This window comes from Triturus cristatus, chromosome 4_1, assembly GCF_964204655.1.
Source record: "Triturus cristatus chromosome 4_1, aTriCri1.1, whole genome shotgun sequence".
Taxonomy (NCBI): domain Eukaryota; kingdom Metazoa; phylum Chordata; class Amphibia; order Caudata; family Salamandridae; genus Triturus; species Triturus cristatus.
Genome location: NC_140585.1, coordinates 228071848 through 228097925, shown reverse-complemented (window position 1 = coordinate 228097925; position 26078 = coordinate 228071848). Strand labels below are relative to the sequence as shown.

The 26078-nt window shown below is 42.2% G+C and overlaps 1 protein-coding gene across 3 annotated transcripts in view; it reads left to right on the top strand.

Annotated features, from left to right (window-relative positions):
• BRAF (B-Raf proto-oncogene, serine/threonine kinase) overlaps window positions 1-26078 on the top strand; it is an 803995-nt gene that overhangs the window by 128774 nt on the left and 649143 nt on the right. For all 3 annotated transcript variants that reach the window (XM_085651927.1, XM_085651928.1, XM_085651929.1), the window contains exon 3: window positions 25356-25619. In XM_085651927.1, coding sequence (XP_085508053.1) covers window positions 25356-25619 — 264 coding nt within the window. The remainder of the gene's footprint in view (window positions 1-25355; window positions 25620-26078) is intronic.

Below are 26078 nucleotides of genomic sequence, written 5' to 3'. Positions count from 1 at the left end.
GAGGTGTTGCCTATGTGGTGCTGTTCGGTCAGGAAGGTGCTTGGGCTAGAGCTTCTAGCCCCTAAGGAAAACTTACACAGACGCGCACCCACACATAGGCGCGCGCACACACACATACACACGCATGCACGCACGCACACACACACATACACTCGCACACACACCATGCACATACTTTCACCTACCTTATCAACACTCACTCTAAAATCATGCAGACAAAAACATCTCTCTTAAAATTTTATAAAGCCAAAAATCACTTCCACATACTTCTTACAAGCACACACACTTGACCATTGGTATATACCATCAAATTCCTGGTCATCAATGCACTCTGCAGTCATTAATTCTCATGAATTAGTTAACCTGATCACAGAACACAACCTAGAAACACTCTTCTTCCCATAGATATGGTTCACTACTACTTCCACATTTATCCTAGACATATGCATCCCTGCAGACTACAGCATCCAACTCATAGACTGCATACTCAAGGAGGGAGTGGGACTAGCTATTGCAAGTCCTCTTGATTCTCCACCCTCTACAACCAAATAACACAAAACCTTCAAACTCTCCACTTGCCGCTTTCAGCGTTTCAAACAGCAACCTTAATGCTGATCTACAGGCCATGTTGAAAATTCATGTACTTAAAACATTTGTTCACCTCAACCTTCTTTTAGCAAAACCACTCTATTTTCCTTGGAGAGTTCAACCTACTTGGTGATGCCAGCATAAAGGCTCCAGAATGCAACAAATTCCATCTTCAAGATATTCCTTAAGACTCTAGAGAAAATTTAGTTCGAGCCAATTCTACTAATAATACCTACAAAGCGAAGTGTTTGCGCTTTTGGGGCTCCCGAAATGCTACTTTGAACAGATACTATGGTACCTACTTTACCTACCACATTCTGGCTTGTCTCATAGATCAGTCAATGCCCACCTAACAGCAATATCACGATTCCGCCGATCTTTGAATCAAAAATCATTATGGTCAAATAGTGTGATAAAGCAATTCCTAAGAGGACTCTTAAAAGCTTTCCTTCCAATTAAGAAACATCTTATCAATTGGCAACCAAATACGTTCCTAGTTAAATTAATGAGAAGTTGTTTTGAGCCCATTCACATTGATCTGAAAGCTCTGTTGTGGAAAATGGCTTTGCTATTAGCTCTCACTCTGGTCATAAGAATTGAGCTAATCATTTTGAAGACTTAGTGCAGGAATCCGACCAATGCAGCAGAAAGAAAAAGAGCATACCATAGATATAAAAAAAGACTTGACATTCTACCTTGAAATACCTAAACCAATCAAAAAATTGACCAACTGCTTATAGCATTCGCCTCTTCAAGGAAAGGACAGGGACTATCCTATCAAGATAGAGTAAAGCTCATTGAGTTGAAGTGGCTTTAATTTTTGTTACGAAAAAGCTGTACGTCCCTTGACAAGGAAAGTGCTGGCATATTCTACTAGAAGTGTAGCAACTTTGACTGCCCTGTTTGCTGGAGTATCCTGATCTAAGGCTGCTAATTGGGAGAATAGACATATGTTCACTAGATCCTACTGTCTAGATGCCACAAGAAATGGAGGATGCAGCTGTGGGACAGGGATTTCTCTATTATTTTCTCCTTACAGATTCATATGCTACCTTCCTCCCTTTGGGGAGCTCACCTCATTGATACCTCATCACGTTCCTTTATCAGTCATGCTAAGAAACCTGAGGTATGGTGACCCTTGAGTGAAGGAATGAATCAGCAGCTGCTTCCAGATTGGCTGAAGTTTGGTTCTTTTTAAAATGATTTGTTAGCAATTACACTTCTTTAAGGTGTCCCAATTCAAGACTTTTCTTTGACCACTTGTTATGATTATATTGAGACTCCCACCTCAATAACAGGGAATATTCAACTAGTGAATCTGAGAGAATATCAATATTGGAGAGAACCACAATGTACAGGTGAGTAACTTGTTTTTGATATTAACTTTACTAAAATATTATATTTGAACATTTTTAATTAAGAAAATAAGATTAATATGAATTGAATAACTTAAAAATAACAGGGTGTATAACTATAAAATAAAAACATACCAAAATTATATAACAAATAAAAATTGAATAGGGTTAGAATTTCAATTTTACAAGAATGTTATAGATTGTAAAATAATAAAATTATATATATACATAATTGCAAAATACAAAAGGTTTATAAGCTGAAAAATCCGATAACCTATTGTTAGTTATTTTATCTTTGTAACATTTTAACAATTGTAAAATATTGATTGCTGTTTTTACGTATCCAGTTTAAAAAAAGGTAATTCATTTATAAGGCAACCTGGTCTTGACTTCAGTGTGATAAGATGTAAACGTTGGATCCATTTTTATCTCTTACCAGTTTTGGCGCTGGTTGCGCATAATTTGAGTGACCATTGAACGAGGTATTGTATTTAGAATAACATCCAAACAGTCTATATGCTGTAAAGAATTAGCTTCCGCATCAGGAAGAAGCTATCTGTATTCTGAGATATGTGTCCCAAGAACTCTATATTTTTATTCTTTTTATTCCTTCAATAGTATTGTATATTTGTATGTCTGCTTTTATGACACAAATTGTCGAAACAAATCATATTATTGCTTGCATATTTTAAATATGTAAAATAAAAATGTAAAATAAAATGTGCTTTAAAATTAAATTGCAAAAATTCAAAAAATACTAAAACAAATTAAAGACAAGAACATTTTTTAATGAAAATAATCAAAACATATTGACATGCAGCCTTATAAAAAAATACAACAAACCTGATTACAATTATATGCAAATATATATCCATCTAGTTCACAAAGGGATAATTGACAATTTTAACTCCATGTTAATAAAAAAGAAAAAACACATTTAAAAATATACCATCATAATTCCACTAAAACAAAAATTCAAAATGCATTCATCAAAGATATTCAAATGTACTATTCTCACACAATTTGATCAACTGTAAAAAAAAAGTGTTGGACTTAGAAGAATTTATTCTTTACTGCTCACCCTCATCAATCCAACCTCTCATCACTGGATACTTCCTACATTATGGGAAAACCACAGCCTTATTTTAAGCAAGCATTGACAGTCCTGGCCCGGAAAAGAATTACCTACAAAACATGAGACTTCTTGCACTGCCCATTGTGGATTTTAATCAATCCTGGGCCCGGCAGGACAATTCAGTCGCATGATGACTTTGTAGTTACCATCGTAAATCCTGGCTAGATCTGCTGTGCTGCTGCCCAAAGTTAGCTAGCGAGCGGCACGTTTGGTCCTCCCCATCTGTAGGTCTCATGGCCTTGTACGATGCAGAGAAGTTTCAGACCTGTGTTTCTCTGCTAATGCAGCCCAAACAGTCGCACGGCTTGGGAAATTTATAGACGCAATCCGGGCCGCACTGATATAGAAAATTGAGACATAAAAGTAACCAGCCGGCTATCAAGCAAGAGAGACTTTGACAAAACTCTTCTCTAAGTTTTACGCACCTGCACCTTATTGCCAGTTTGAACATCAGTTGTAATGTTTTAACTCCCTTCTAGTTTTAACAATCTGTGTGAGATTTTAATTTTTCTTTTCTTCTTATAGTATAGTGTAACGATTTTAAGTAATTGAACAATAAAGCTTAATCCACTCAAAAATACACTACTGCTCACCGTCTGGACTGAGCAACAGTAGGAAAATGCCAGATTTAGGAAAAGTCAGATTTACTATTCCCACTTCAAACTTTAAAAAATTTGAGAAATTGGTATACTTTGGAGGTGTCAGATTTACTAGTCCCACTCTAACATAAGCAACAGTAGGGAAGGTTTTGGTGTTTGTAGGGGACAGATTCTGACTCCAGCCTAAGGATTGAACTCTGTAGTAGTCAAATGTACTATTGCCACTGCAAACTGAGCAACAGAAACGAATGTGATGAACATTGGTTAAAGAAAATACGTAATTAAGAAATATTAATGTATTAAAAATGTTAACCAAAATAATACAATTCATGAAATTAGTAAGCAGTTTCAAAAATTAATATTAAATATATTTTCAAAATATGAAAAATATATTTACATGCTTTACCAACCCTAAAAGACGAATAACCATCAAATTGCTCACACACGCCTACAAAGCCCTCCATTACACCCCCAATACCTCAACAAATGAATCTCCTTCTATGCCCCCAAGAGAAACCTCCACTCTGCCGACCTCGCCCTAGTACGGTCCCTCGCATCCACGGGGCTCTTCATGAAGCCAGGACAGGCCTCCATTAACCTCTCCAACTTCAAGAATGTGGACAAGTAGGACTCTTCTCATCTGTAAAACCACTGTTTGTTAACAACTAGACTCCTGCTCACTGGACGGGTCACTATCTTTGGAGGAAAACCATCAGCAGTAGGACAAGCATTGGAAATGCAATAGGTCTCGCACTTGCTTGAGTTAGAGCTATTGGTGTTGTAAATGACAATGTCTTTACCCATGTGTTAGGGAGTGTGTGTTTGTGGTGTGTAGTGGAATTATCTGGGTTGGATTGGAATTGTTAGTTGTGGAATTATATGGCATGGAATTGTGTGGTGTGGAATGGATTTGTGTAGTGGAATTATGTGGCATAGTGTGCAGTGAAATTATGTTGATAGTAATTGTATGATATTGAGTGTACTGGAATTATGTGGAGTGGGACCGTAGGTTATGGAGTGGAATTATGTGGAATGGTATTTTGTGTTATGGAGTGGTATTTAGTAAAGTTGAATTATGTGGTGTGCTGTAGAATGTTGCGGCATGATGTGGAATTTTATGGTGTTGTTTGGATGTATGTAATGTGTTGTGCAATTGTGTTTGTGAGTTGAATTAGGTGTTTTGATGTTTATTTATGTTGTGTGGATTTGAAATGCCTGTAGTTGAATTGTCTGGCATGGAAATGTGTAGATAGATTTGCCTTTTTTGTTGAAAAATAAAACAGGGATTTTAACCCCTTCGACGCGCTTGACGGAACGGTTCCGTCATGCACGTCGGTTGGGCTGTGCTTATGACGGAACCGTTCCGTCATGGCCCCGCCCGCGCACGGAATCTTCAGCGTGGCGCGGAAATCCGCGCCGCGCTGAAGGGGTTAAGAGCTATACAGTTACTACACAAGGGGTCATGCTGTCTGATTGAGGAATACATGCTTGCCTCAGGAAACATTTATGGACACATTTTTAAAAAAACGTCTTACGTCATTGGGGATTCCTAAAAATAGATCACGTCCAGAAATGCTGTTAGCGCAATGTTAATGTCAACTAAGGTGACCGCCTCTCTTGAGGTCATTATGAATGCTTTTTTACAAGTTCTGAACTGTTGTGAGCTGCACTAATGCATCCATGTTTGTATGAAAAGTTCAGCTATGGTCCAAGACCTTCAAGCAACTTCATTCCAGGGATTCATTTTGGGATAAGTACTGAGCCCTGAAGAAGCCTTACCCATCCCTGAAAACACAATCAAACCCTGCTAATTATTATGAGAGGGGAAGTTAAATCAGAGGCAAGCAGGCTGCATAATGCTCTTTGTACAGGTAGCCTGGGTGCGCTTTGCCAGCACTATCGATTTGAAGCCTGACCCAGTTCTGCTTTTGCCCGGCTCGAGGACCCTAACTGAGCCTCTGCTTAGGAGGTGGGTTGCAAGGAAATGGGGATATTTTGTTACTTTCAAGCTCATTATTTTTAGGACTGAAGGGCAGTGCATTGAGGCACTTTGCAATGCAGGACGGGAGGACAAGGTATCAATGTAGATGTTGTAAAAGGGCATCTCGTACATGCCTCAAGTGTAGCTACATGGACAAATGGGAGAACCAGAAACCAGACAGAACAGTGGGAAACATTTTACTGGAAGAGAGTTGCTAAATGTCCCCACTCCACAAATACCACACAGTAAACTTGACAAGCTGCAATTAAGTGTGCAGTGTACAGCCCTAATATAAATATGACAGGTGTAGGTACGAAAACATTGGTACAAAGTTTGAATTTCCAAAATAATGCATAAACCTCCAACCAAAACACCTTTTGTGATCAATTAAATTAGAATAATTGAGTAGAGGCAAAATTAACCCTTGACATTACAGTGGTACGATGTTACAGGTGACAGTCATAAAGCTCTAATTAAAAAATAAAATCAAGTTAGTATTTTTATCTAACAACTGAGAAAGAGCACTTGTTACCTGTGTCTCCTGCTATGTGACCCTGCAAGCAAGCTCTAGCACTCAACTTCTGTGTGACACTTAATGAGTCTACATAGTTATCGATCTAGTTTAGTGCACAGCAGCGTCCATGCTCCCCGGGGTCATCATGCCAAAACCAGTGCACATGAGTAGGGGCTGTCTTTTAGCTTTAGGTGTTTCACAACAAATCAGGATAATCCTGTAAACCAAACAGCCTCTCGGAGTCAAGAAAAAAAGACTACTCACATCAATGGGATTACACAGTGCGCAATACAAAAGTAATTCACGCAGAGCCAAAGACCGCAGCAGTATCAATGTGAGCACTTCATTGACAATATTGAATATCGGTCAATAAGCAGTATATTAACTCACTCATAATATAACAAAATGTATTGTTTGTCTTATTGGTTGAAGACGGTTATTAACAGAGGCCAAGGTAGCACGGGGAAAGTCAGTGGTCTCTAAAACACACAGCAGCATGAGTGAAGTACGTCTGGGTCCAGTCGGCACTCCCATTTTATCTCAAAGTAAACTCTTGGATCATTTTAAAAATAGTTGACGTCTGTTGTTCACCATGGGCTTATAAAGTTTTGTGTCCTGCTTTTCTGAAAATAAGTGCTAACCATCAAGCAGCTACTGGGTTTCTAACTCCTTCAGTGTGGAGCTTTCTCGCATGTCCTGGAGTTGCAATATAACGTCTCGCTGATTGCTGGGCTGCTGATATCTGACCAATTTACAGGTATAAGGCCCATTAAGGTTGGTTTAGACCACCGGGAGGGCAACCCTCCGCACAGGGCAGACTGGTCTGTCGAATACAGCAGGTAATCTTTGAAAACAACGATGACAGACAAGCGGCCACGCAAAGGGTTCGGGCCACTACAGTGCCTCATCCCACACAAATCCCATAGCTCGAAAATGGCGCAAATGAATAAATAATGCTCTCATGTGACTTTTTATTTAGTTCTGGTTGGACCAGCAAAGGGCCTTTTGGCACCGCAACCTAACCAGGGCCTATTCCTTGCTGTTTGATGTTAAACAGATCCTTCGGCCACCAACATAAAAAATGCGCTGTGGCTGCAAGACTACATCCATCATCATCATCAAAGCGTTCTTTATTCCTACGGTCACTTCTGTATCAGGCATGAATATCGGGCATAAAAACAAATTATCAAGACACCAAACTACCAACAGTAATGTTTACAAATTGTAGGTAAAGTGGCCTGAGCAAAAGGTAGCGTTGCGCATAATATAAAAGTGGTCAGAAATACAGACTGGAACGGGATCCAAAAAACAAAGACACAAGCCTTATGAATGTGGCTCGGACAGAAAACAGCGATTGTGCATTGTATACCAAGCCCAATCCCCCTTAAAGGGAAGCCCAAATCCGAAGGAATAGCTTACCAAAAGAAGCCCAATTGACAGTTGACATCGAAAATTGTAACCAAAAAAAGGCTATACAAAATACAAGCAACGGAATAGGAGTCAGCACTACACAACTGTGGCATTAAGAGAAGGTGGGAGGGAGGAATGCCATATTAAAATGTAAGCAGCTATGTCCCGAAGCTGAACACAGGCAAACAGTAAAAGAGCAGGAAACCAACAAAAAAAATAGTCCCCCAAAGAACAGATAACCATCCATAGCATAATGATACAGTGCTTAGTCCCTGTTCCCTGGGAGGGACGTAAGGAAAAAAGGTGGGAAAAAGAGGCTGCACTGACCACTAGTAAGCAAGGGTTTTTAAAGCACAGTGCCATAGACAAATGAAAAGCAATGGCAAGAAATGGGCAGTGTTGAACTCCACAAACCATACACAACAGGTTGCTAAGCTACAGCCCAAGCACTGTCTAGGCTCGAACTAATAAAGGAGGTTCACCCATGTGTATCCATGTTCAAACCAGCATCACTAAATGCAATAGGTTTCGCCTGTGGGATTACTATTATTTTAAGTTGTCATTTTAGAATGAGTGATAACAGGTGGGAGTAGGAGCAGAGAAGCCGTTCAAGGGAAACTAATTGGCAGGAAAGTGGCCATGAATTAGAGGGAGTTACAGATAGCAAAGTAGCCCTGGACCCCCTGCAGGCACTGTGCAAAAAATTATTCACTGGGCCACCTTAGGGTTTTCCGGCTACCGGTTTGACACAGGAAGAGGAGGAGCTATAGCGGTCTTCCGGAGCAACAGTGAACGGAGGTGAGAGCCACTGTGGCTGTGGAGCAGAGAAGCCGCTATGAGCCGCGGAGCCGCATTTAACAGTGAAAAAGAGCTGCAACAGTCAGCGGCGAGCAAGGAACAAGGAGAGGCATGGAGAGTCTACCAGCGGCCACGTCATGACTGCCGTGATTACCAGCAGGTACAAGGGGGTTGTCGAGTTGCCGGGTCACCTTAAAAAACCTTGTATAGCCTCACACAGCACTACAGCATTACAACCGGCACCTGAAATCTCCTCTACCGCTGCTTTTCACCACTCTCTGCCTCCTTTAGCCCAACTTTGGACCAATTATCTTTCAGCTATCCTCCAATATTCTTTTGTCACGAGTGCAGGAACCATAGCCAGCTCCTTCTGAGATTGTGCCACCAGGGTACCGCGGAGGCGGCCCGACTAGGTCCGGGTGCGGCCTGCGGTCCACCTAGGAGTGTCCCACTCGCTTGGCACACGGCTGCTGGGCGCAGCCGAGGAAGACCACCTCTTACCTAATGATCTGCGCTAAACGCGTAGGAACCTGCTACCAAGCAACAACAAGGCCCCTGTTTAGGGATGTATGACGTTACAACGCACACTTTTACAACGCATGCACTTACAACGCATTTTTTACAACGCATAATCCATTACAACGCACTACACTTACAACGCATGACACTACAACGCATTTTAAAAAAATACCTTTACAACGCATACCATTACAACGCATAATATAACATTGCATTTAAGGTAAGTATTAGATAGTATAGGGGTAAAAATTACTATTCTAACTCCAGGGGGTGCGACAGTAGGGCAAGTGTTGGATAGTATAGGGGTAAAAATTACTATTCTAACTCCAGGGGGTGCAACAGTAGGGCAAGTGTTGGATAGTATAGGGGTAAAAATTACTATTCTAACTCCAGGGGGTGCAACAGTAGGGTAAGTGTTGGATAGTATAGGGGTAAAAATTACTATTCTAACTCCAGGGGGTGCAACAGTAGGGCAAGTGTTGGACAGTATAGGGGTAAAAATTACTATTCTAACTCCAGGGGGTGCAACAGTAGGGCAAGTGTTGGATAGTATAGGGGTAAAAATTACTATTCTAACTCCAGGGGGTGCAACAGTAGGGCAAGTGTTGGATAGTATAGGGGTAAAAATTACTATTCTAACTCCAGGGGGTGCAACAGTAGGGCAAGTGTTGGATGGTATAGGGGTAAAAATTACTATTCTAACTCCAGGGGGTGCAACAGTAGGGCAAGTGTTGGATAGTATAGGGGTAAAAATTACTATTCTAACTCCAGGGGGTGCAACAGTAGGGCAAGTGTTGGATAGTATAGGGGTAAAAATTACTATTCTAACTCCAGGGGGTGCAACAGTAGGGCAAGTGTTGGATAGTATAGGGGTAAAAATTACTATTCTAACTCCAGGGGGTGCAACAGTAGGGCAAGTGTTGGATAGTATAGGGGTAAAAATTACTATTATGCGTTGTAATGGTAGGCGTTGTAATGGAATGCGTTGTAAAGGTAGTTTTTAAAAATGCGTTGTAGTGTAATGCTTTGTAAGTGTAGTGCGTTGTAATGGATTATGCGTTGTAAAAAATGCGTTGTAAGTGTAGTGCGTTGTAACAGTTGCGTTGTAAAGGTTGTTCCCCCCTGTGTAGGGGCGCGAAGGGGTAGTAAGTGGCTGCAAGGCCCCAACAATTCATGAGGTGAGGAGGCAAGGAGGTAAAGAAGCTAGCGAGGCCAGAACTACAGCTACTCACGACACCAGAAAATTGGTGGGTAATAATACAGAGGAAACTGTTATTATGGCCGTCGTCTATAGTTTCTGGGGCTGTCTGGCCTCCAAAAAAACACACATTAAGCATACGCTAAACTACTCCTGAGCAGAAAAACAACGAAATTACTGCCGTTGAAGCTGGGAGCAGAGCACGAAATCGAGATAGCGGGCAAGAGCACCGCTCAACTAATGAGGCGTACCATTTGCACATTCCATCAATCGACGTTCATGGCTTACAAAAAACTTAGATCTCAAACAGTACACTTGAAAAGACTGGGTACGGCTTAATCTATGAGAAAGAGTATACACAAAGAATCTCATATCGGAGTGGTAGACATAACAAGATTTTTCACTGCAACCTCTAGAATAGACGACCTATCAGCACAAGTAGATCAGGAAGAAATATCCAAGGTAAAGGAAAGGGATTGTGCTCAAGCACAATCAATGGCCAGCAAGGACTAGCAAATGGCAATCAAACAAGAAAGTAAGCCGCCAACGGACTACAAAAAAGATGTGGTCAATGGGGGGGGGGGGTCAGGAACAACCCCATCAAAAATCAAGTATAGTATTGGAAGTTCTTCATGCAATTCTAGAAACCAGCTTTACTCTACCGGATATAAACTTTTCACTAGATCTACATCAACTTTCTCCTACAGTACCTAAAGAGACACCACAACCACCCAACAGTACTCCAACTAATGCCACAGTTTACATGGAAAACTGCTCACAATGACCAGAATTCCCATTCATCAACGTACCGCAATCCCCAAACAGGCGAGAACTTGTATCTAATGCCTTCTTCTCACTACAGAGAATTTTGGAATCTATATTGGTCCTCCTTGAGAAGAACAACATAGAAAACTCTGACATGCTTCTCGAAACGCAAACTGGAATTCTACAATATTTAGTGAACAAAAAAAGGAAGAAACAACTTAATCAAAATTCCAAAACTGTACTAAGTGGTCCAGGAAAATCTGGGACTCGGGAAGAAGAACGCCCAAATACACCATTTGCTGACCATCTCACAGGAAAAATGCAAAAGGCAACACAAACATATGGCTTCACCAAAAAAAAGTTTCAAATAAGCTCATAAATGACGAAAATGTTTACTCCCTATGCAAAATATTTGAGGAAATCAAGATAGGAATCACCCTCAACCCGTGATACCTTTGTTTCCCATTTTTAAACAGAAGAATCAGCAAGGAATGCTAACTCAAATACAAAAGAATCAGGAACAGGTCTCTATAAATCCCCCAATAATGGAAGAATCCAAGCTTACATTAAAGCCAAAGAGATACATCATAAAGGGGAAGGTAAAGCAAAAAAAGAGCAAAGCGAACAATCATGAGACGATCGACTAGGAAAGTAAAATTTCCACAAATACCAGAATAAATAGTTCAGAGCAATGAACCAATCATAAAAAATCTAGAGACAACCCAAAACATAGATGAATATTCCCTCCCATTTGAAATCAAATGGGCACAGGGAAAAAAAGTTTTACCCACTGGCGCCAAGTTTTTCAGCAAAATACACAAAGGAATGCCAGGACGAAACAAATTTAGGCAAAAACGAAATCCATCTTTCTACTAAAAACACACATGGAAAGGGAGACCAAACTGTCTCTTGTGCATTGGAATTAATAGATCTATTCCCCTGCAACATGATTCCTCTAAATCGTGGGAGGATATTAAACTTACTTCATAAGATTCATCAACTCCACTCACTCACTCACAATACTAGAAATAAAATTAGTAGTGTTTCCGAATAAATTGAGTCTAACGGTGGCAAATGTGGAGTTTTGGTCCAACGTTATTCCATCTATCATTTTAAAAGAGAGAGACATCCTTCACAAAAATGGTTTTGACATGGCTGAAGTCAAAGCAAAGGCTACACAGTGAAACAGGTTAAAAGATAACAATGAGGGTAAGATTTACTCCCGGCATAACCATGCGAATTGGTCTCCAATAACTCAAATAAGCATACCAGAAGGATCCTTAATAACATTGATCAGCGAAGGCGAGTGATGAATCTGGAACCAGGCTCCTCCAAAAAATCAAGCCGCAACCAAAAAAACACTCCTGGTCTTGGATTTCTGGACATTTGAACAGCAATAAACAGGAAACACACTAAGACTTTGCAGAAGTTTAACAATTATCTCCTGGAACATCGCTGGGAAAAGCCAAGAAAAGCTAGCCCATATCCTAGAAAAGTCCCCATCGATTCTCTTATTACAAGAAACCTGGTCCGTAGACACTTTCACACCCAAAAATTATTTTGTGTTTGACATCGCAGCTGAGGCCACAAGAAGGGGTCATGCAAAAGGAGGCCTTGCAATTCTCCTAAAAGAAGAAATCTATTGGGACCTAGAAATTATTGACTTGCGTCTCCAAAATGCTCAGTGCATTGAGATTAAGCATCAGAACAATAGTTTGAGTACCATCAAGGACTTGCTAATTTTCAATGTTTATATACCGCCGGGACCCCACAACGACTGTCTGCTAGCAAAAATATTTGAGAAGATTGAAACTGCAATGGCCCATAAGGACTACCCACCAGTTTTAATTGTTGGAGACTTTAGTGGGAAAATCTCTAATACTTTACTGGATAGAGAAGGAAATGTGAGTAGGCCTGTTTTATTCCAAAACCACTATTTCCAACAAAGATAAAAGCTAATAAACGAGGGAAACTGCTACTTTCTCCGCAATGAATGGAGTCATTTTAAATGGTAGAGTAGAAGGGGATCTCCCGGCCGCCTATACCAGATCGGGTACTAACAGGCTATCTATCTTAGACTATGTAATCTGTAGTATGGACTTTTTGCAGAAAGTGCAATCATTGAACGTACAGGAAATACATGAAAGTGATCACTCATCCTTGTCTCTGGAAATAGAACTCACACTGCAATCTACTACGCCATGGTCATTAGGTTCTCTGAATGGTCATGCTAATGTAGATCATAAAAACGGTAGGATCATCTGGAACTCTAAAGCAATTGAGAGAATAAATAATGTAATCTCTGCAATGCTCTCAGACCCGCTCAATAAAGAAGTAAATCTGATAATGAATTATGAAGAAACAGTGTCCTCGGTCATCGCATCTCTTCGGGAACACTCAAACAGGCACAAAAAGAGAAGTAGCAACTAAAGGAATGAACAAAGATTACGAATCAGTAAAAATGAATAGTCTTATTAGAACACAATTTCTAAACTACTCGGGGATAAGACAGAAAGAAATAAAAAAGCTGAAAAAATTATGACAATAGAAAAAAGAAAAAAAAGAGGAAAAAGACAAAAACTGGATAGACATTCAATTGGCAGTAAAAAGTAAAAACAGCAAAGCAATTTGGAGCCTAGCTGCCAAACAAATGGGTATCAGGAAAACAATACAAGCACTCCCAGTGTACGCATCGGCCTGGGAAAAACATATCCATAATTTGTATAAACTTAACTCACAGAAAGCAGGAAAATGGGATCAGCAGACACAAGGGAAGGATCAGTTAAATGCTGTAACTGTAGCCTTAACAACTAAACAAATAGCTCGCTTTATAAAGGACCCAAGATCTACAGCAGCTATGGGACCGGACAAGATCCCGATTATGGCTCTTCAAGCAAATCCAGATGAGTGGAGCAAATTTCTATCCCCCCTATTTCTCTACTGTTTTGCAACAGGAGGTATCCCAAAATCATGGCTGGAGAGTATTGTGGTCCCTATCTTAAAACAAGCATTGGCATAGCCAATAGGCCTCGCCTTTGGGGCATTATAAGTGTTTAGACAGAGCTATTGGCTTTGTTAACGTTTTTAATATGTGTTGTAGAGTATTGTGAATGCTGTGCAGCATGTTGAAAATTTATAAGATATAATAAAAAAAAGTGTTCTATCTATTTCTGTCACCTTATATCCAACCGAAAAAACATTATATACAACTGAAGTATTGTACTAAAACCTAAATTAATACCAAAAATGTGTTCTAGTTTATTTGTTTATGCAATGCTCTCAATTTTTCCTTGCTTGTTGTAATTAGTTTTTGTTATAGTTATTATTGTTAGGTTTGGGATATAAACAACGGGAGGGTGGATGTTGTGAAATAGTACTTTAATTAGATAGGAGTAGTGGAGAGTTATTTGTGTAGAATTAATAGATGTCAAATTTTTATGCCAAACTGAAGTGGTGTGGAGTGATGCTTAGGTGGTTTTGAGTAGTGGCGGAGGTGATGCTCAGGTGATCGGGAATTAAGTGGTGGTGCGCTGGTTCTGAGATGATGCCTATGTGATTCTGTATGATACATAGGTGATACTGAGTGATGCTGAGGTGGTGCTGTGTGATGTTGTGGTAATGGGTTATGCTGATGTTGTGTAGCTGAACTGGTGCTTCCTTTCGTCTGTTGTACCAATCTCAGGGAGGAGACGGTGGGAGGGAGAGCGGAGAAGAGTGAAGGGGGCCGGTGAGGAGCCGGTGAAGGGAGATAAATTGCAGCGATAAGAAACAATACACAGACTGTTTACTGTAGAGCCGTCTGTTGGAAGTGTGGGAGGGGTGGTGGGTCTGCCTCCTGTTACAGTGGCGGTACTGATGTGCTTCCTATCTGGGCAGCACAGGTGAACAAATGTTGCTGCTTATGATTTAAAATAGTGTAATAAAGGGCAATAATGTCAATGCCAAAGTTACTAGGAATAATAAAAATTAATAATATCATACAATCACAGCAGCTTGTGGCGGAGGAGTTGTCCCTCGGCCGTGGTGGAGAGGACGCGTCATGTAAGGAAAGCTGCAAGGTGCAGCGCCTCGGTGCTTCTGTCAGGGTACTTTATAATCCAGTTTATTGCGGTGCAGTCTGTCCATCGGCCGGGGTGGAGGGGACGTGCCTTGTAAGAAAAGCTGCGAGATCCAGTGCGTTCACAAATGCTAACTTCAGAAATCTGGGCAACTGTGTGTGAAATTTGTTTATTAAACCAGAAACAAGAGAACCACGTGGGTGTGATGGAGGGCGCACATGCAGTGGAGTGAAGGAAACACGCATCACAGCTGTGAACTGTGCCGTGTGGTGAAAGGAAGCGTCCACCACAGCTGTGCAATGTGGTGAAAGGAAGCACGCACCACAGCTGTGCACTGGGGTGAAAGGAGGCACACACCACATATCTGCACTGTGCAGTGTTGTAAAAGGAAGCATGCGCCACTAGTGTGCAGTGAGGTGAAAGGAAGCACTCACCACAGCTGTGTACTCTGCAATGGGGGAAAGGAAGTACGCACCACAGCTGTGTACTGTGCAGAGATGTCAAAGGTAGTATGCACCACAACTGCGCAGAGATGTCGCACCACAGTGATGAAAAAACGTGAATGTTAAAAGGTGTGGCCCATTTTTAAGCTGCGTACTGTGCAATGGGGGGAAAGGAAGCACGCACCACAGCTGTGCACTGTGCAGAGATGTCAAAAGTAGCACACACCACAGCTGCGCAGAGGTGTGAAAGGAAGCGCGCACCACGGTGCTGATAAAACGTGAATGTTAAAAGGTGTGGTCAATTTTTAAGCCGTGTATTGTGCATTGGGGGGAAAGGAAGCATGCACCACAGCTGTGCAGAGGTGTGAAAGGAAGCTTGCACCACGATGCTGAAAAAACGTGAATGTTAAAAGGTGCGGTCGATTTTTAAGCTGTGTACTGTGCAATGAGGGGAAAGGAAGCACGCATCACAGCTGTACACTGTGCAGAGATGTGAAAGGTAGCACACACCACAGCTAAGCAGAGGCACTATTTAACAGCCGGTGCCAGCAAGCACGCACAAAAAGCAAATGCTAATAATTAAGTGCCCGTGTGCGCACCGGCAGACACCGACTCAAATTAATCCCCCAGCAAGAGCCTGCGTTACGCTCCTGGATCGAGCGAGCACCAAAAGCAATGTGGAGAAAGGAAACACACACCATAGCTGTGCACTATGCAGAGATGTCAAAGGTAGCACGCACCACAGCTGCGCAGAGGTGTGAAAGGAAGCGCGCACCACGGTGATGACAAAAGGCTAATGTTAAAAGGTGTGGTCAATTTTTAAGATGGTACCGAAAAAAGAGGTGACTATAGAGTCCAACTACTGGGTACAGCAAATGTCTTGAAAATAACATACTAATACAAAGATAACGGTGCAGGGAGAGATTGCTGACATAGATGAAATGTGAGTGCTGGAAAAAGAAGCACGCCTTCTTGTGGCGGAGGTGTCTGTCCCTTGGCCGGTGTTGAGGGATGCGCCTTGTTAGTATCTTATTGTCATGAATAGGAGTGCTGGAAAAGAAGCGTGCACTCTTGTGGCGGTGGGGTCTGTCCCTTGGCCAAGGTGGAGGGGACTCGCCTTCTAAGGAAAGCTGCAAGGTCTTGAAAGGAAACATGATCCACAACAGATGGCACGCTGCGCGCCGCTGCTCGCTCCCGACAGCTTAACGCTGTAGGAGTAAACTTTTTCAGAAAAGGTGGGACATGCACTTACCTTTGGCAAATTTTTGAAAGCCACACGCAAAGGACGATAGCATGTGTGGAAAATCGAACACCACATGCACGAGTTTGCAGAAAGTCTGAAGTGATTCCAAGAGGCCTTCTCTAAGCGCAGGCTCGACCTAAAAAGGCTTTAGAACAGACCCAAAGAACTATCTGCAAATTCCCCTACTCAACAGGAAAGGTCTTTTCAGCCTGTGTCCTGGACCATCTTAAAGACTGGGCCTTTTCCAGTGCAGCAATTCCTATGTCCCAGCCAGGATTCCGCCCAAAACACACAGTAACAGACAATATTGCTTTTTTACAAACGATACTCGACAAATATTTCAAAATTACAAATTGTATACTGTGCTTTTATTGATTTTACCACAGCTTTTGATAGGGTGGACCGGCCAACACTCTGGAAAAAAATGGTGAGGCTAGGGATCCCACAAAACCTACTCACAATAATGATATCTCTCCATACAGAAACCTGGTGCAGAGTCCAAATGGTGGGAGAGAAGGGTTTAACTAGACCAATCTACACGTCAAACGGTCTAAAACAAGGCTGTGTCCTTGCACCCTTGTTATTCTCTCTCTATTTAAGCGACCTACCAGAGTACTTCACCCAAGTAAAGCATTTTCCACCAGAATTAGCACTGACTGACATACATATTTTAATGTACGCTGATGACATCGTGATATTAGATCTTACACCGATAGGACTCCAAAGAAACTTAAACGCACTAAGTGGCTATGCAGAAGACAACTTTTTAGCCCCAAACATCTCAAAAACAAAATTTGACCTTTTAGGGAAAAAAAGTGATTCCGACCGTTTCATTGGACATCGGGGGGAAAACCAATAGAAACCGTCAAAGAATACACTTACTTAAGTCGGATTTTTACCCAAACTTTACGGAACTCCTCCCACTTACATCACATAGATCGAAAGGCAGATGCCCATGTAGGAGCACTGTTGAAGCTATACTCCGGCTCTGGAAACAGACACTTTCAACCTTTGTTAGAGGTCAATCGTATGAAAATCCCTCCCATTCTAACGTATGGTCTAGAGTATACACACATAAAAACTTGGCAATTTGTAAAAACGAGAATAGGGGAATTCTTTTCGAAAACTGGTAGGAGTAAACCAAGCTGTTCCGGCTCATGTAATAAGCCTTGAACTCTCCTTAGCTAGTTTATATGCAAGAGCTATCACAAATATATTAAGATGGGCATATCATATTTTACATGCTGACTCTGGTTCTTTAAGGCACATTTTAAAACTGGAAACTTTCAGAGTTGAGTCGTCACTGTACACTTTTAATACAAATCTTAATTCAGCTTTTAATCTGTCACCACACTGCACAGTAGCACTTTTACAAACTTGGACACCTGCAATCTTTTAAAGAATCTGACCCCAAGATTAAGCTTTGACCTAGATGTAGAACACTGTCTTCACTTAAAACACTATACAGAATATGCAAAAACCATAGAATATAAATCCCTTGCGAAATACACTTATTTTTCATGAGAACACAGGGTAAGGCGCTGTATTCTTTTACTGAGGTTGGAAATCCTCCCTTTGAAAGTTTGCATAGCAAAGTAGAATAACTCTGAAAACACAACAGGGCTCTATGACTTGTGTAAGGGAGGAATACAAGATCTAATTCATGTATTATCTGTCTGCCCTAATCCAAGAAGCCCGGCGGAGGTATTTAAGGCCTATTAGTGATAGATATAACGTCTTATCTACACAAATTCTAATGAAGCTTTGTAAATCACCACCGGATGAATTAGCCTGCTATCAACTGTAAAAAAAAAAACTATGAGTTTTTAAAAAAGTTTTTAAAAAGTTTATGATGATAATGTGTTAAAGTTATAAACACCTAAAGCTCAGATACGACGTCACTTTTTCTTAAAGCTGATGCTACAGGTACCATAATAAATGTTTTAAAACTATGTTTGTGTGTTTGTTGACCTCAGTAGAGGTCTATATCAAATTTAAATAAACTTGATAGCAAAGTAGCTAGAAGAAAGAGACCCAATAAACGAAATAATGAGAATACGACAAGAGGAGTGACAATAGAGTACATATAGATGACCGTGAAAGAGCTTGGAGGGGTGAGGGAATAGGAAAGGCAGAGATACAGGACAGTGGTATGACATTAAGAGAAAGTGCTGTCAAATAACAATGAAAGTCTATAAGTAAGAGAATAGAGGTGTTCCAATGGAGAGTGAAATAACTCAAGTATCAGTAAAATACCTGTGGCGTCACAACTACAACAGTAAGCAAGGCAAGTGATTTGGCACAGAGAGAAAGAGCAGCTTGGAACATCAAAAAATATAAATGCAACAGCAGGCTATAGAGCGAGATTAGAGAGTGCTTGAAAACACCATAGAAATTACATTGAGATTAAAAGGTACATAAAAACATTGAAGAGATGACGGAGTCAGATCAAAGGGTTGAGAATGAAAACACAGAGGATAAACTGAAAGAATTCAGAGTAGAGAGCATGTATGTGAATCATGCCAGTCCTTTCTAAAATGACGGTTTAAAAAAACAACTATGAACTGGATTTTTCCCAGGGTCACAACCCTAAGAAGCTTAACTCTCATTGAGATGTGCACAATTTTATACTCCCTGCAGTGTAAACTTTTGAGAGCGATGCTGGCTTGGTTTGCTACCCTACATTCACCTCATAGGTACCGAGGAGATACTGATTCCCACAACTGCCTCTAAAGCACAGTGCCAAACTCACCTTGTCATGCAGCACTGCCGAACTACCGCATTCTGTCAAATTACACAACATTGTTCTGCAAAACCATAGTATTCATTACAGAAGTTATAACTCGTAATTTGGAAGCTATATAAAAAACACCACTGCGGTTATGCTGTAACTCAGGCTCTATACTTATGGTGCGTCGCTGTCTCCACCATACTCTGAAGACACTTCATATCGGACCCACGCAAAATAATCTGATCTGTAAAACACGGCCATGCTGATCTACAGAGAAACCAACCACAAATCCCAGAATGCAGAGTGCTTGTATTATTTTGTTGGTAGTAATCCCTAGTGCCTTTAGTGTGATCTGTGGCTTCGAAAGCCGCTGATGAATAGAGCTTCATGGTCCAAATCGTACATGCGATGTTGAAAGGGACACGCCCCGTGATACCTCAAATAAGATAAATAGTTTAGTAGCCATCTTAGAAAATGTTCTTTGCGTTACAAATATATGCAATGCAGTCGCTTAACATAAAAGTAGCTTGAACATTTAAACAGCGTGTCTCTTTGCTGGCACGGGAGGTCAAGCTGCTGCGCCTGGGGAAGAGGTGAGGGGACTAGTGGACAAGCATACTGGGGAGGCGGGTTCAAGTCTCAGCGTCAGCTCAACATGACAAAGTTTCAATGCAAGACATCGGAAACAAGCTGCTGCGCCAGGGGAAGAGGCCAACGGAGAAGAGGACAAGCAATTGGGGAGCCGGGTTTGACTCGGCGTCGGCTCAACATCACAAAGCTTTAGTGAAAGATATCAGAAAAAACATGCAGACGTCAAGCACACTTTAACCCGTTTGCTGCTTCTGTTGGCCAACGGCCGTCGTGAGCACTACCTAGCTAGTGCCGCGCACGTCAGTTGGCCGACGCAGCCCTGCCCACTCTTTCAAACTGCCGCACCGCGGCAGAATTTCCGCCGCGGTGAAGGGGTTAAAGGCCAGGGATTAAATTATAAAAGTGAAGTAGCCGTGCGTGCTACCAGGAGAAGATTTCTTTGTTCAAATACATCAGCCAAAGCACAGTTTTAATGCATGCAGTCAGGGATAGTAAAGAAAATGCGCAATTAAATAATAAAAATGTAGCCATCAGTGCTGGCAGGAAAAAAAAATCTTCAAATGCATCTGTGAAAGTATGCAAACATTAGTTTCAGGAGTCAAAACCCAGCATTAACCTAATAAAAGAAGTTCCAGCCATGAAAGCGGATGAAAATGAGTTATTGGGCCACGGGATGCTGAGAAGATAAACGCACCCAAAAGAAAAGACAATAGAACGCTAAAACCACTAGAAACAAAGGAAAACTAAAGTGACAAATAAGAAGTGAAGGCGGGATGTAAGACGCTTTTAAGATATATTGAATACAATAGATTTCACAAGCACAGCGCAAGCGCTGGGCAGGTGAAACCTGAAAAGAGTCTCACAAGAGCATTGTGATTATTAATATTATGTCATAACCATTGTCACTTGGGTAAGTTTTGGAAATACAATCACAAAATAGGAGTACATTTTTTTTAGACTCTGTTTATTAACAGTTTAGTAAAAAAACAGGACAATAGCTTATTGCTGCACTGATATTTCAATAGTATAAATAAGCGTCTCACCTTCCAGTTTTCCCACACGGCTCCCCTCCCATCCAACATATCAGCCAACATTTGTGAAGTACCCAGATGGACCTGGCTGAGACCCCAACTGCCCAGGAGAAACAAAATCATCACAAACAGTGCCTCTGTAGGCATTCCATGGTCCCCAGATTTTCGTCCATGTTCGGGGCCAATCCTGTCTCTCATAAACCACCTCTCAACCAACATACACCAATCGATATAGCGATTCCAGTCCCCCAACTGGGGCGGCGGCTCTGCCTTCTATAATCTTGCAATGCTATGTTTGACAAACATTAGTCCCAATGTCCACCATATTTGTGTCATGCGATTCAGGTCCTTTGCGCTCCAGATGTTGAGGAGACACAATTTTGCAGAAGCGGTCATCAATCCCCAGGATACTTCACTCATACACTCCACCACCTGCGCCCAGAAATTTTGTATTATGGTGCATTCCCGCACATTATGGTAGAATGTACCTGGTTGTCCACGCCCATGCTGAAAACTTTCCTTCACATTCAAAAAGAAAACAAAAATACAAACAAAAGTCCTTGAACAGTACCCCGTCCCTGCCTCCGCTACATAGCGGACTTAGAACTGCCTGATCCCAACATTGCAGAGTGCCTGTCTCCCCAAATTAGTACAGAAACAACACGTGACAGTGGCAACCACCAGAAACAACCCCTGTCCCCATCCTATTTAGAATACTCATGTGTTACCAAGAGTCATCTATCTGCATGGATATCTTGATCGGCCACATCAACAGCAGCAATCAGATCTATACATAGAGATAAGGTAAAGGGAGCAAGGGTTGGTTTTCCTTGCTTCAAGTCAGTGCAGTGTCACAGGCCTTGGTGGCATTTTACTTCATCCTGCACCGTCTGACTATTTGTTGTGCAGTCCCAGGTGGAGATCCACGCCTGTGACTTGGTGCTGTGGCGATCTCTGACCAGGTTTGCCAGTCGGTTGATCAGTCTCTTGGATCTGAGGTGTCAGGCTCTGGACTCTATTTTGGGTCTTGCACCACCAGCTGACCGCCATCCATTCGAGCCAGTCCCAGGCCTCTTCATGAGTGGTAAACTGCCAAGTCTTTCCCTCAGCCACCACTCGCAAGTGCACCGAGAACAGCATAGACTAAGCCCTGATCTCGTAGGGCACGTTTCACTTCTAGAAAGTGAAGTCTGGAAAGAAACTGATGGTTGCATTCTCGTACTTGACTGGAGGGGCACTTCGTGCTATTCGAAGAATTACATCTTGGTCCCTGAAGTTAAAGATGCAGGCGATTTTCGTGTGGGGGTATGCACCTGGCTTGTGCATGGCACCTGTAATTCTGTGGGCCCGCTTGACGTAGAAGTAATTAGATAGTCTGTGGGGCTGCAGTACTTTAAAAATTAGATCCTTAACGAAGAGATTGACAGCTTGACCCGCCGCCTTCTCTGGGATCCCAACTATGCATACATTTTTGCTTCTCAGGCTACACTCAAAGTCTTCAAGCTTCGTCCCAAGGATCTCCGTTGTGAAGCTCAGCTCCTTTACTTGTTTCGGTAGAATGGTAGTTTCTGTCTTGAGGGTCTCAAGGGAGTCTTCCACCTCTTTCCAGTAGGCAGCCATGTTGCGGAGAGCCTCCCACACGTTTGTAACCTCCATGGACATGGTGTCAATTTTAGTTTCCAGGGATCCCCGGTAGTGCTTCCATAATATCTTTGAGTGTAAGGGTCTATTTTTCAGATGGGGCTAGGTGCGCTGTCTATTCGTGTTACACCAGTACCGTTGCGGGGATGTGAAAAATTGTCCAGTTTAGTCCGATGGGTTACTTGGGTTCCTCGACCCCCTGTCATAGCTGTCAAGAAACAGTACCACCCTTGTCTGACTGGGAAGGATGGAAGGGTAGATCTCTGCAGGGGTTTTCACTGCCGCCTGCTCCTGGGTTTTTCACTGCAGGTGTCCCCCAATGTTTAGTTTCAGCTACAGGGCCCATTGAGTCATGTTGCTGGTAGGGCTGAGAGCTCCAAAACAAGCAGACGGAAAGGTGTAGCAGCTTGCCACTCCTTTGTTAGATTCATACCACTCCAGGAGTAGGGGGGAGGGTGAACTTAGGAAGAAGGTTGGATTTCCAAAAAGGGGCTCACCAGCACAGCAGGCCGAGAGCATTGCGCTGAGAGGCCAGTAGTATGCCTGAAGGTGAGTATGGGATAGTTCTGTGGTGTATCCCTCAACTAGTCAGATGTAGTCAATCTTCACCCCGCTCTTCGTTCAGCCGTATGCTTTTCTCTCAGAGCCCCAAAGCGTTTAAGGAACCCCCAGGCGCATAAGGTGTTGTGAGGTAGGCTGGATGAGCGATGTGAGTATAATACAAGGCATGTAGCGCTCCCCCACGCACTCTCTAGGGGCCCCATTTGACTCACCAGGGGCCCCATGGGATCAAAGGGCCTACTCATACAGCGACTGATGTCCAAGAGCCACTCCAGTACTCCTCCAGGTGCCAGCGGCCTTGCGGGAAAAGAGTTGTAGCCCCGGGAGGGCTTGAGGAGATGTATGCAGGGAAGACAGGCCCATGCGGGTGCCCCACTGCTCCAAGGCCTCTGTAGGGCACCTCTGTTCATAGGGTGGACAGCCAGGGAGCTCAAGCAGCATCACCCAACTTTGTGTTGCCCAGCAGGTCGAATGAGTAGGAAGTGCCGGGACTGCAGAGGGGCTGAAAAGGTGTGTTCACCCAGCACCCCCCTTGGGGCCTCTTTCGCTCCCTGGGACCCACTGAGGCTTTAGGTTTGTCCACTGTTCTCTCCCTCAGATACAACTCCGGGTCGCTTACAAGACCTCTGACCAGCAGAGGCGGCATCAGGAGCATCCCCCTCCCCCCAATGGACCTGTAAGGCTGCGGAAAGGCGGCGCCCAGGCGGCGTGTAGCCACCACAGTTTTACCCATTTGCTCCACTGTCACAGTTCCATGTGGGGCACAAATCAACTGGCGGTTAAGTTTTTGGTCCTTATTTTAAATACCCAGGGGCCCGTCAGTGTTATTCAGGCATGGATATGGGCCCCGGCTGTCATCCAGTTTAGGGCTCTGGAGTTGCAGGGGCATCTTCACCACTTGAGGCTGCGGCTGCACACAACCGCACTGCACCCCACCAGTCAAGGATGATAATTCTTTACCGTTTTGGCCCGCAGACTGCTGAGTTGTAGCACCGCAGCTCCACACCACTGAATTCTCAGTGGAGGATCAGGGATGCCGGATCTTTAGGCAGATTTTAGGGGGATTGGGTCAGTAGGGATCTGCAATAGGAAGCGTCCCATCTTATTCGGCAGCTGGCCACGTCCCATGAGTCCATTATCAGGACTCGCATAACAGGTGTCCTGCATGCACTAGATTTCTCCCAGCATGTTGGTGCTATTTAAGCTTTCCTACTATCGATGCCCCTGTTTTCAGTGATCACCTGTGAGAATAATGTTGGTGGGGAAATGGTTAATTTGAGGTCCCCTCTGATGGCATTACTGGCAGCTCCCAGTCTGAAGAAAAGTGCTCCTGATAGTTGAAATGGCAGCGGCTATACCATTGGGAGTCTGGCTTACTGCGACCCTCTAGACGTAACCAATAGACAGATGCCCAAAACCTCCTCATTCTGAGAGACTCCCTACATGCCTATTCCACTAGGGAAAAGGCAGCATAGGTGGCCTATTAAAGGCATGTGATGTGAAAATGAAATTTTTTCCATGGCTACATGTGTGCCTCTTACATTTTTTAGCAATTACAATTTGGACCCTTGCAAGAAAAATGCCCCTTTTGTCTAGGAAGTACCTTTCTGCTTTTTTGCCTTGAACACTAGTTGGAATATGCCGTCCTCAAAGCTCATCAGGACTAGCGTAAAACTCTACACTGTGTTTCCAACTAGGTGCAAAGGAAAGCAAACCGTATGTAAGAATAAGGAAAACTTTTTCTGGTCTTTCTGGTGCTTCAAATCCTATCTCTATCCTTCACAACACATGCTCAACTGCCACCTCAAATCATATGTTCTTGTTAATCTGAACATGTTGAGTCTGTCATCAACTACACCATTGCTTAGAGAAGTATGCTCTTAGTGTCTTATACCATATATTTGTGAAATCTGAATATTTTGGTGCGTCTCATTGACCTTGCCTTCAGTATTTGGTGCGCACCAGCCTGTTGTTCAGAAGGAAGAGCTATGACAGAACACACCAGTCACCAAGAATGCAATTTTTAATGTTCGTTTTCATTTGTGTTTAGGAAGAGAACAGTCACTTTTATGTTTTAATTATATAATAGAAATTGCACCCTCTTAATTTTGTTAAGATTGATAAAAAACAAAATAAATATATTCTTATTAAAATTGATTGATCTAATTTATTGATTTTTCTATTTCTTTGCCAGGCCTATGAAGAATATACCAGCAAACTAGATGCCCTGCAACTGAGGGAGCAGCAGTTATTAGAATCTATGGGAAATGGAACTGATTTTTCAGTTTCTAGCTCTGCTTCAACAGACACAGTTACATCATCAGCGTCCTCTAGCCTCTCACTACCACCTACATCCCTTGCTGTCATTCAGAACCCCATCGACATGTCCAGAGGGAACCCTAAGTCTCCACAGAAACCTATTGTTCGAGTCTTCCTACCCAACAAGCAGCGTACAGTGGTGAGGCTCTCAGTAACCTGGATTTTTCCCTTTCCTAGACACCTTCAACATTTACATTGTTCATTCCCCAAGAAGTGTGCCTAATTTAGACCTCAGGAGATTAAATTGTTGAGAGATGAAGTTTACATTTGTATCTGAAGAATTTCTTTTTTAAATTATAGGTGAAAATAAATATCAAGCATAGCAACAGACTTGATACATTTGAATGTTTGATTTGAATTTTTTATTTGTATGCTAATTTGCTTCTATATATAAATATTACATTATCTTGCATTGTTCCTTACTGGTTCACAGTGTTAGGACGTTAAAACAGAGTTTTATTTTCTCTGTAAATTATTGTCCAAACTTTTGTAATTCATTTGAATTGTTAGGCATTTACATAAACTGTTTATTTAGCACAATAAGGGTTGTTTATAATTGCAATCACACTGTGATATCTGTTGCACTAGAATGCAGAGC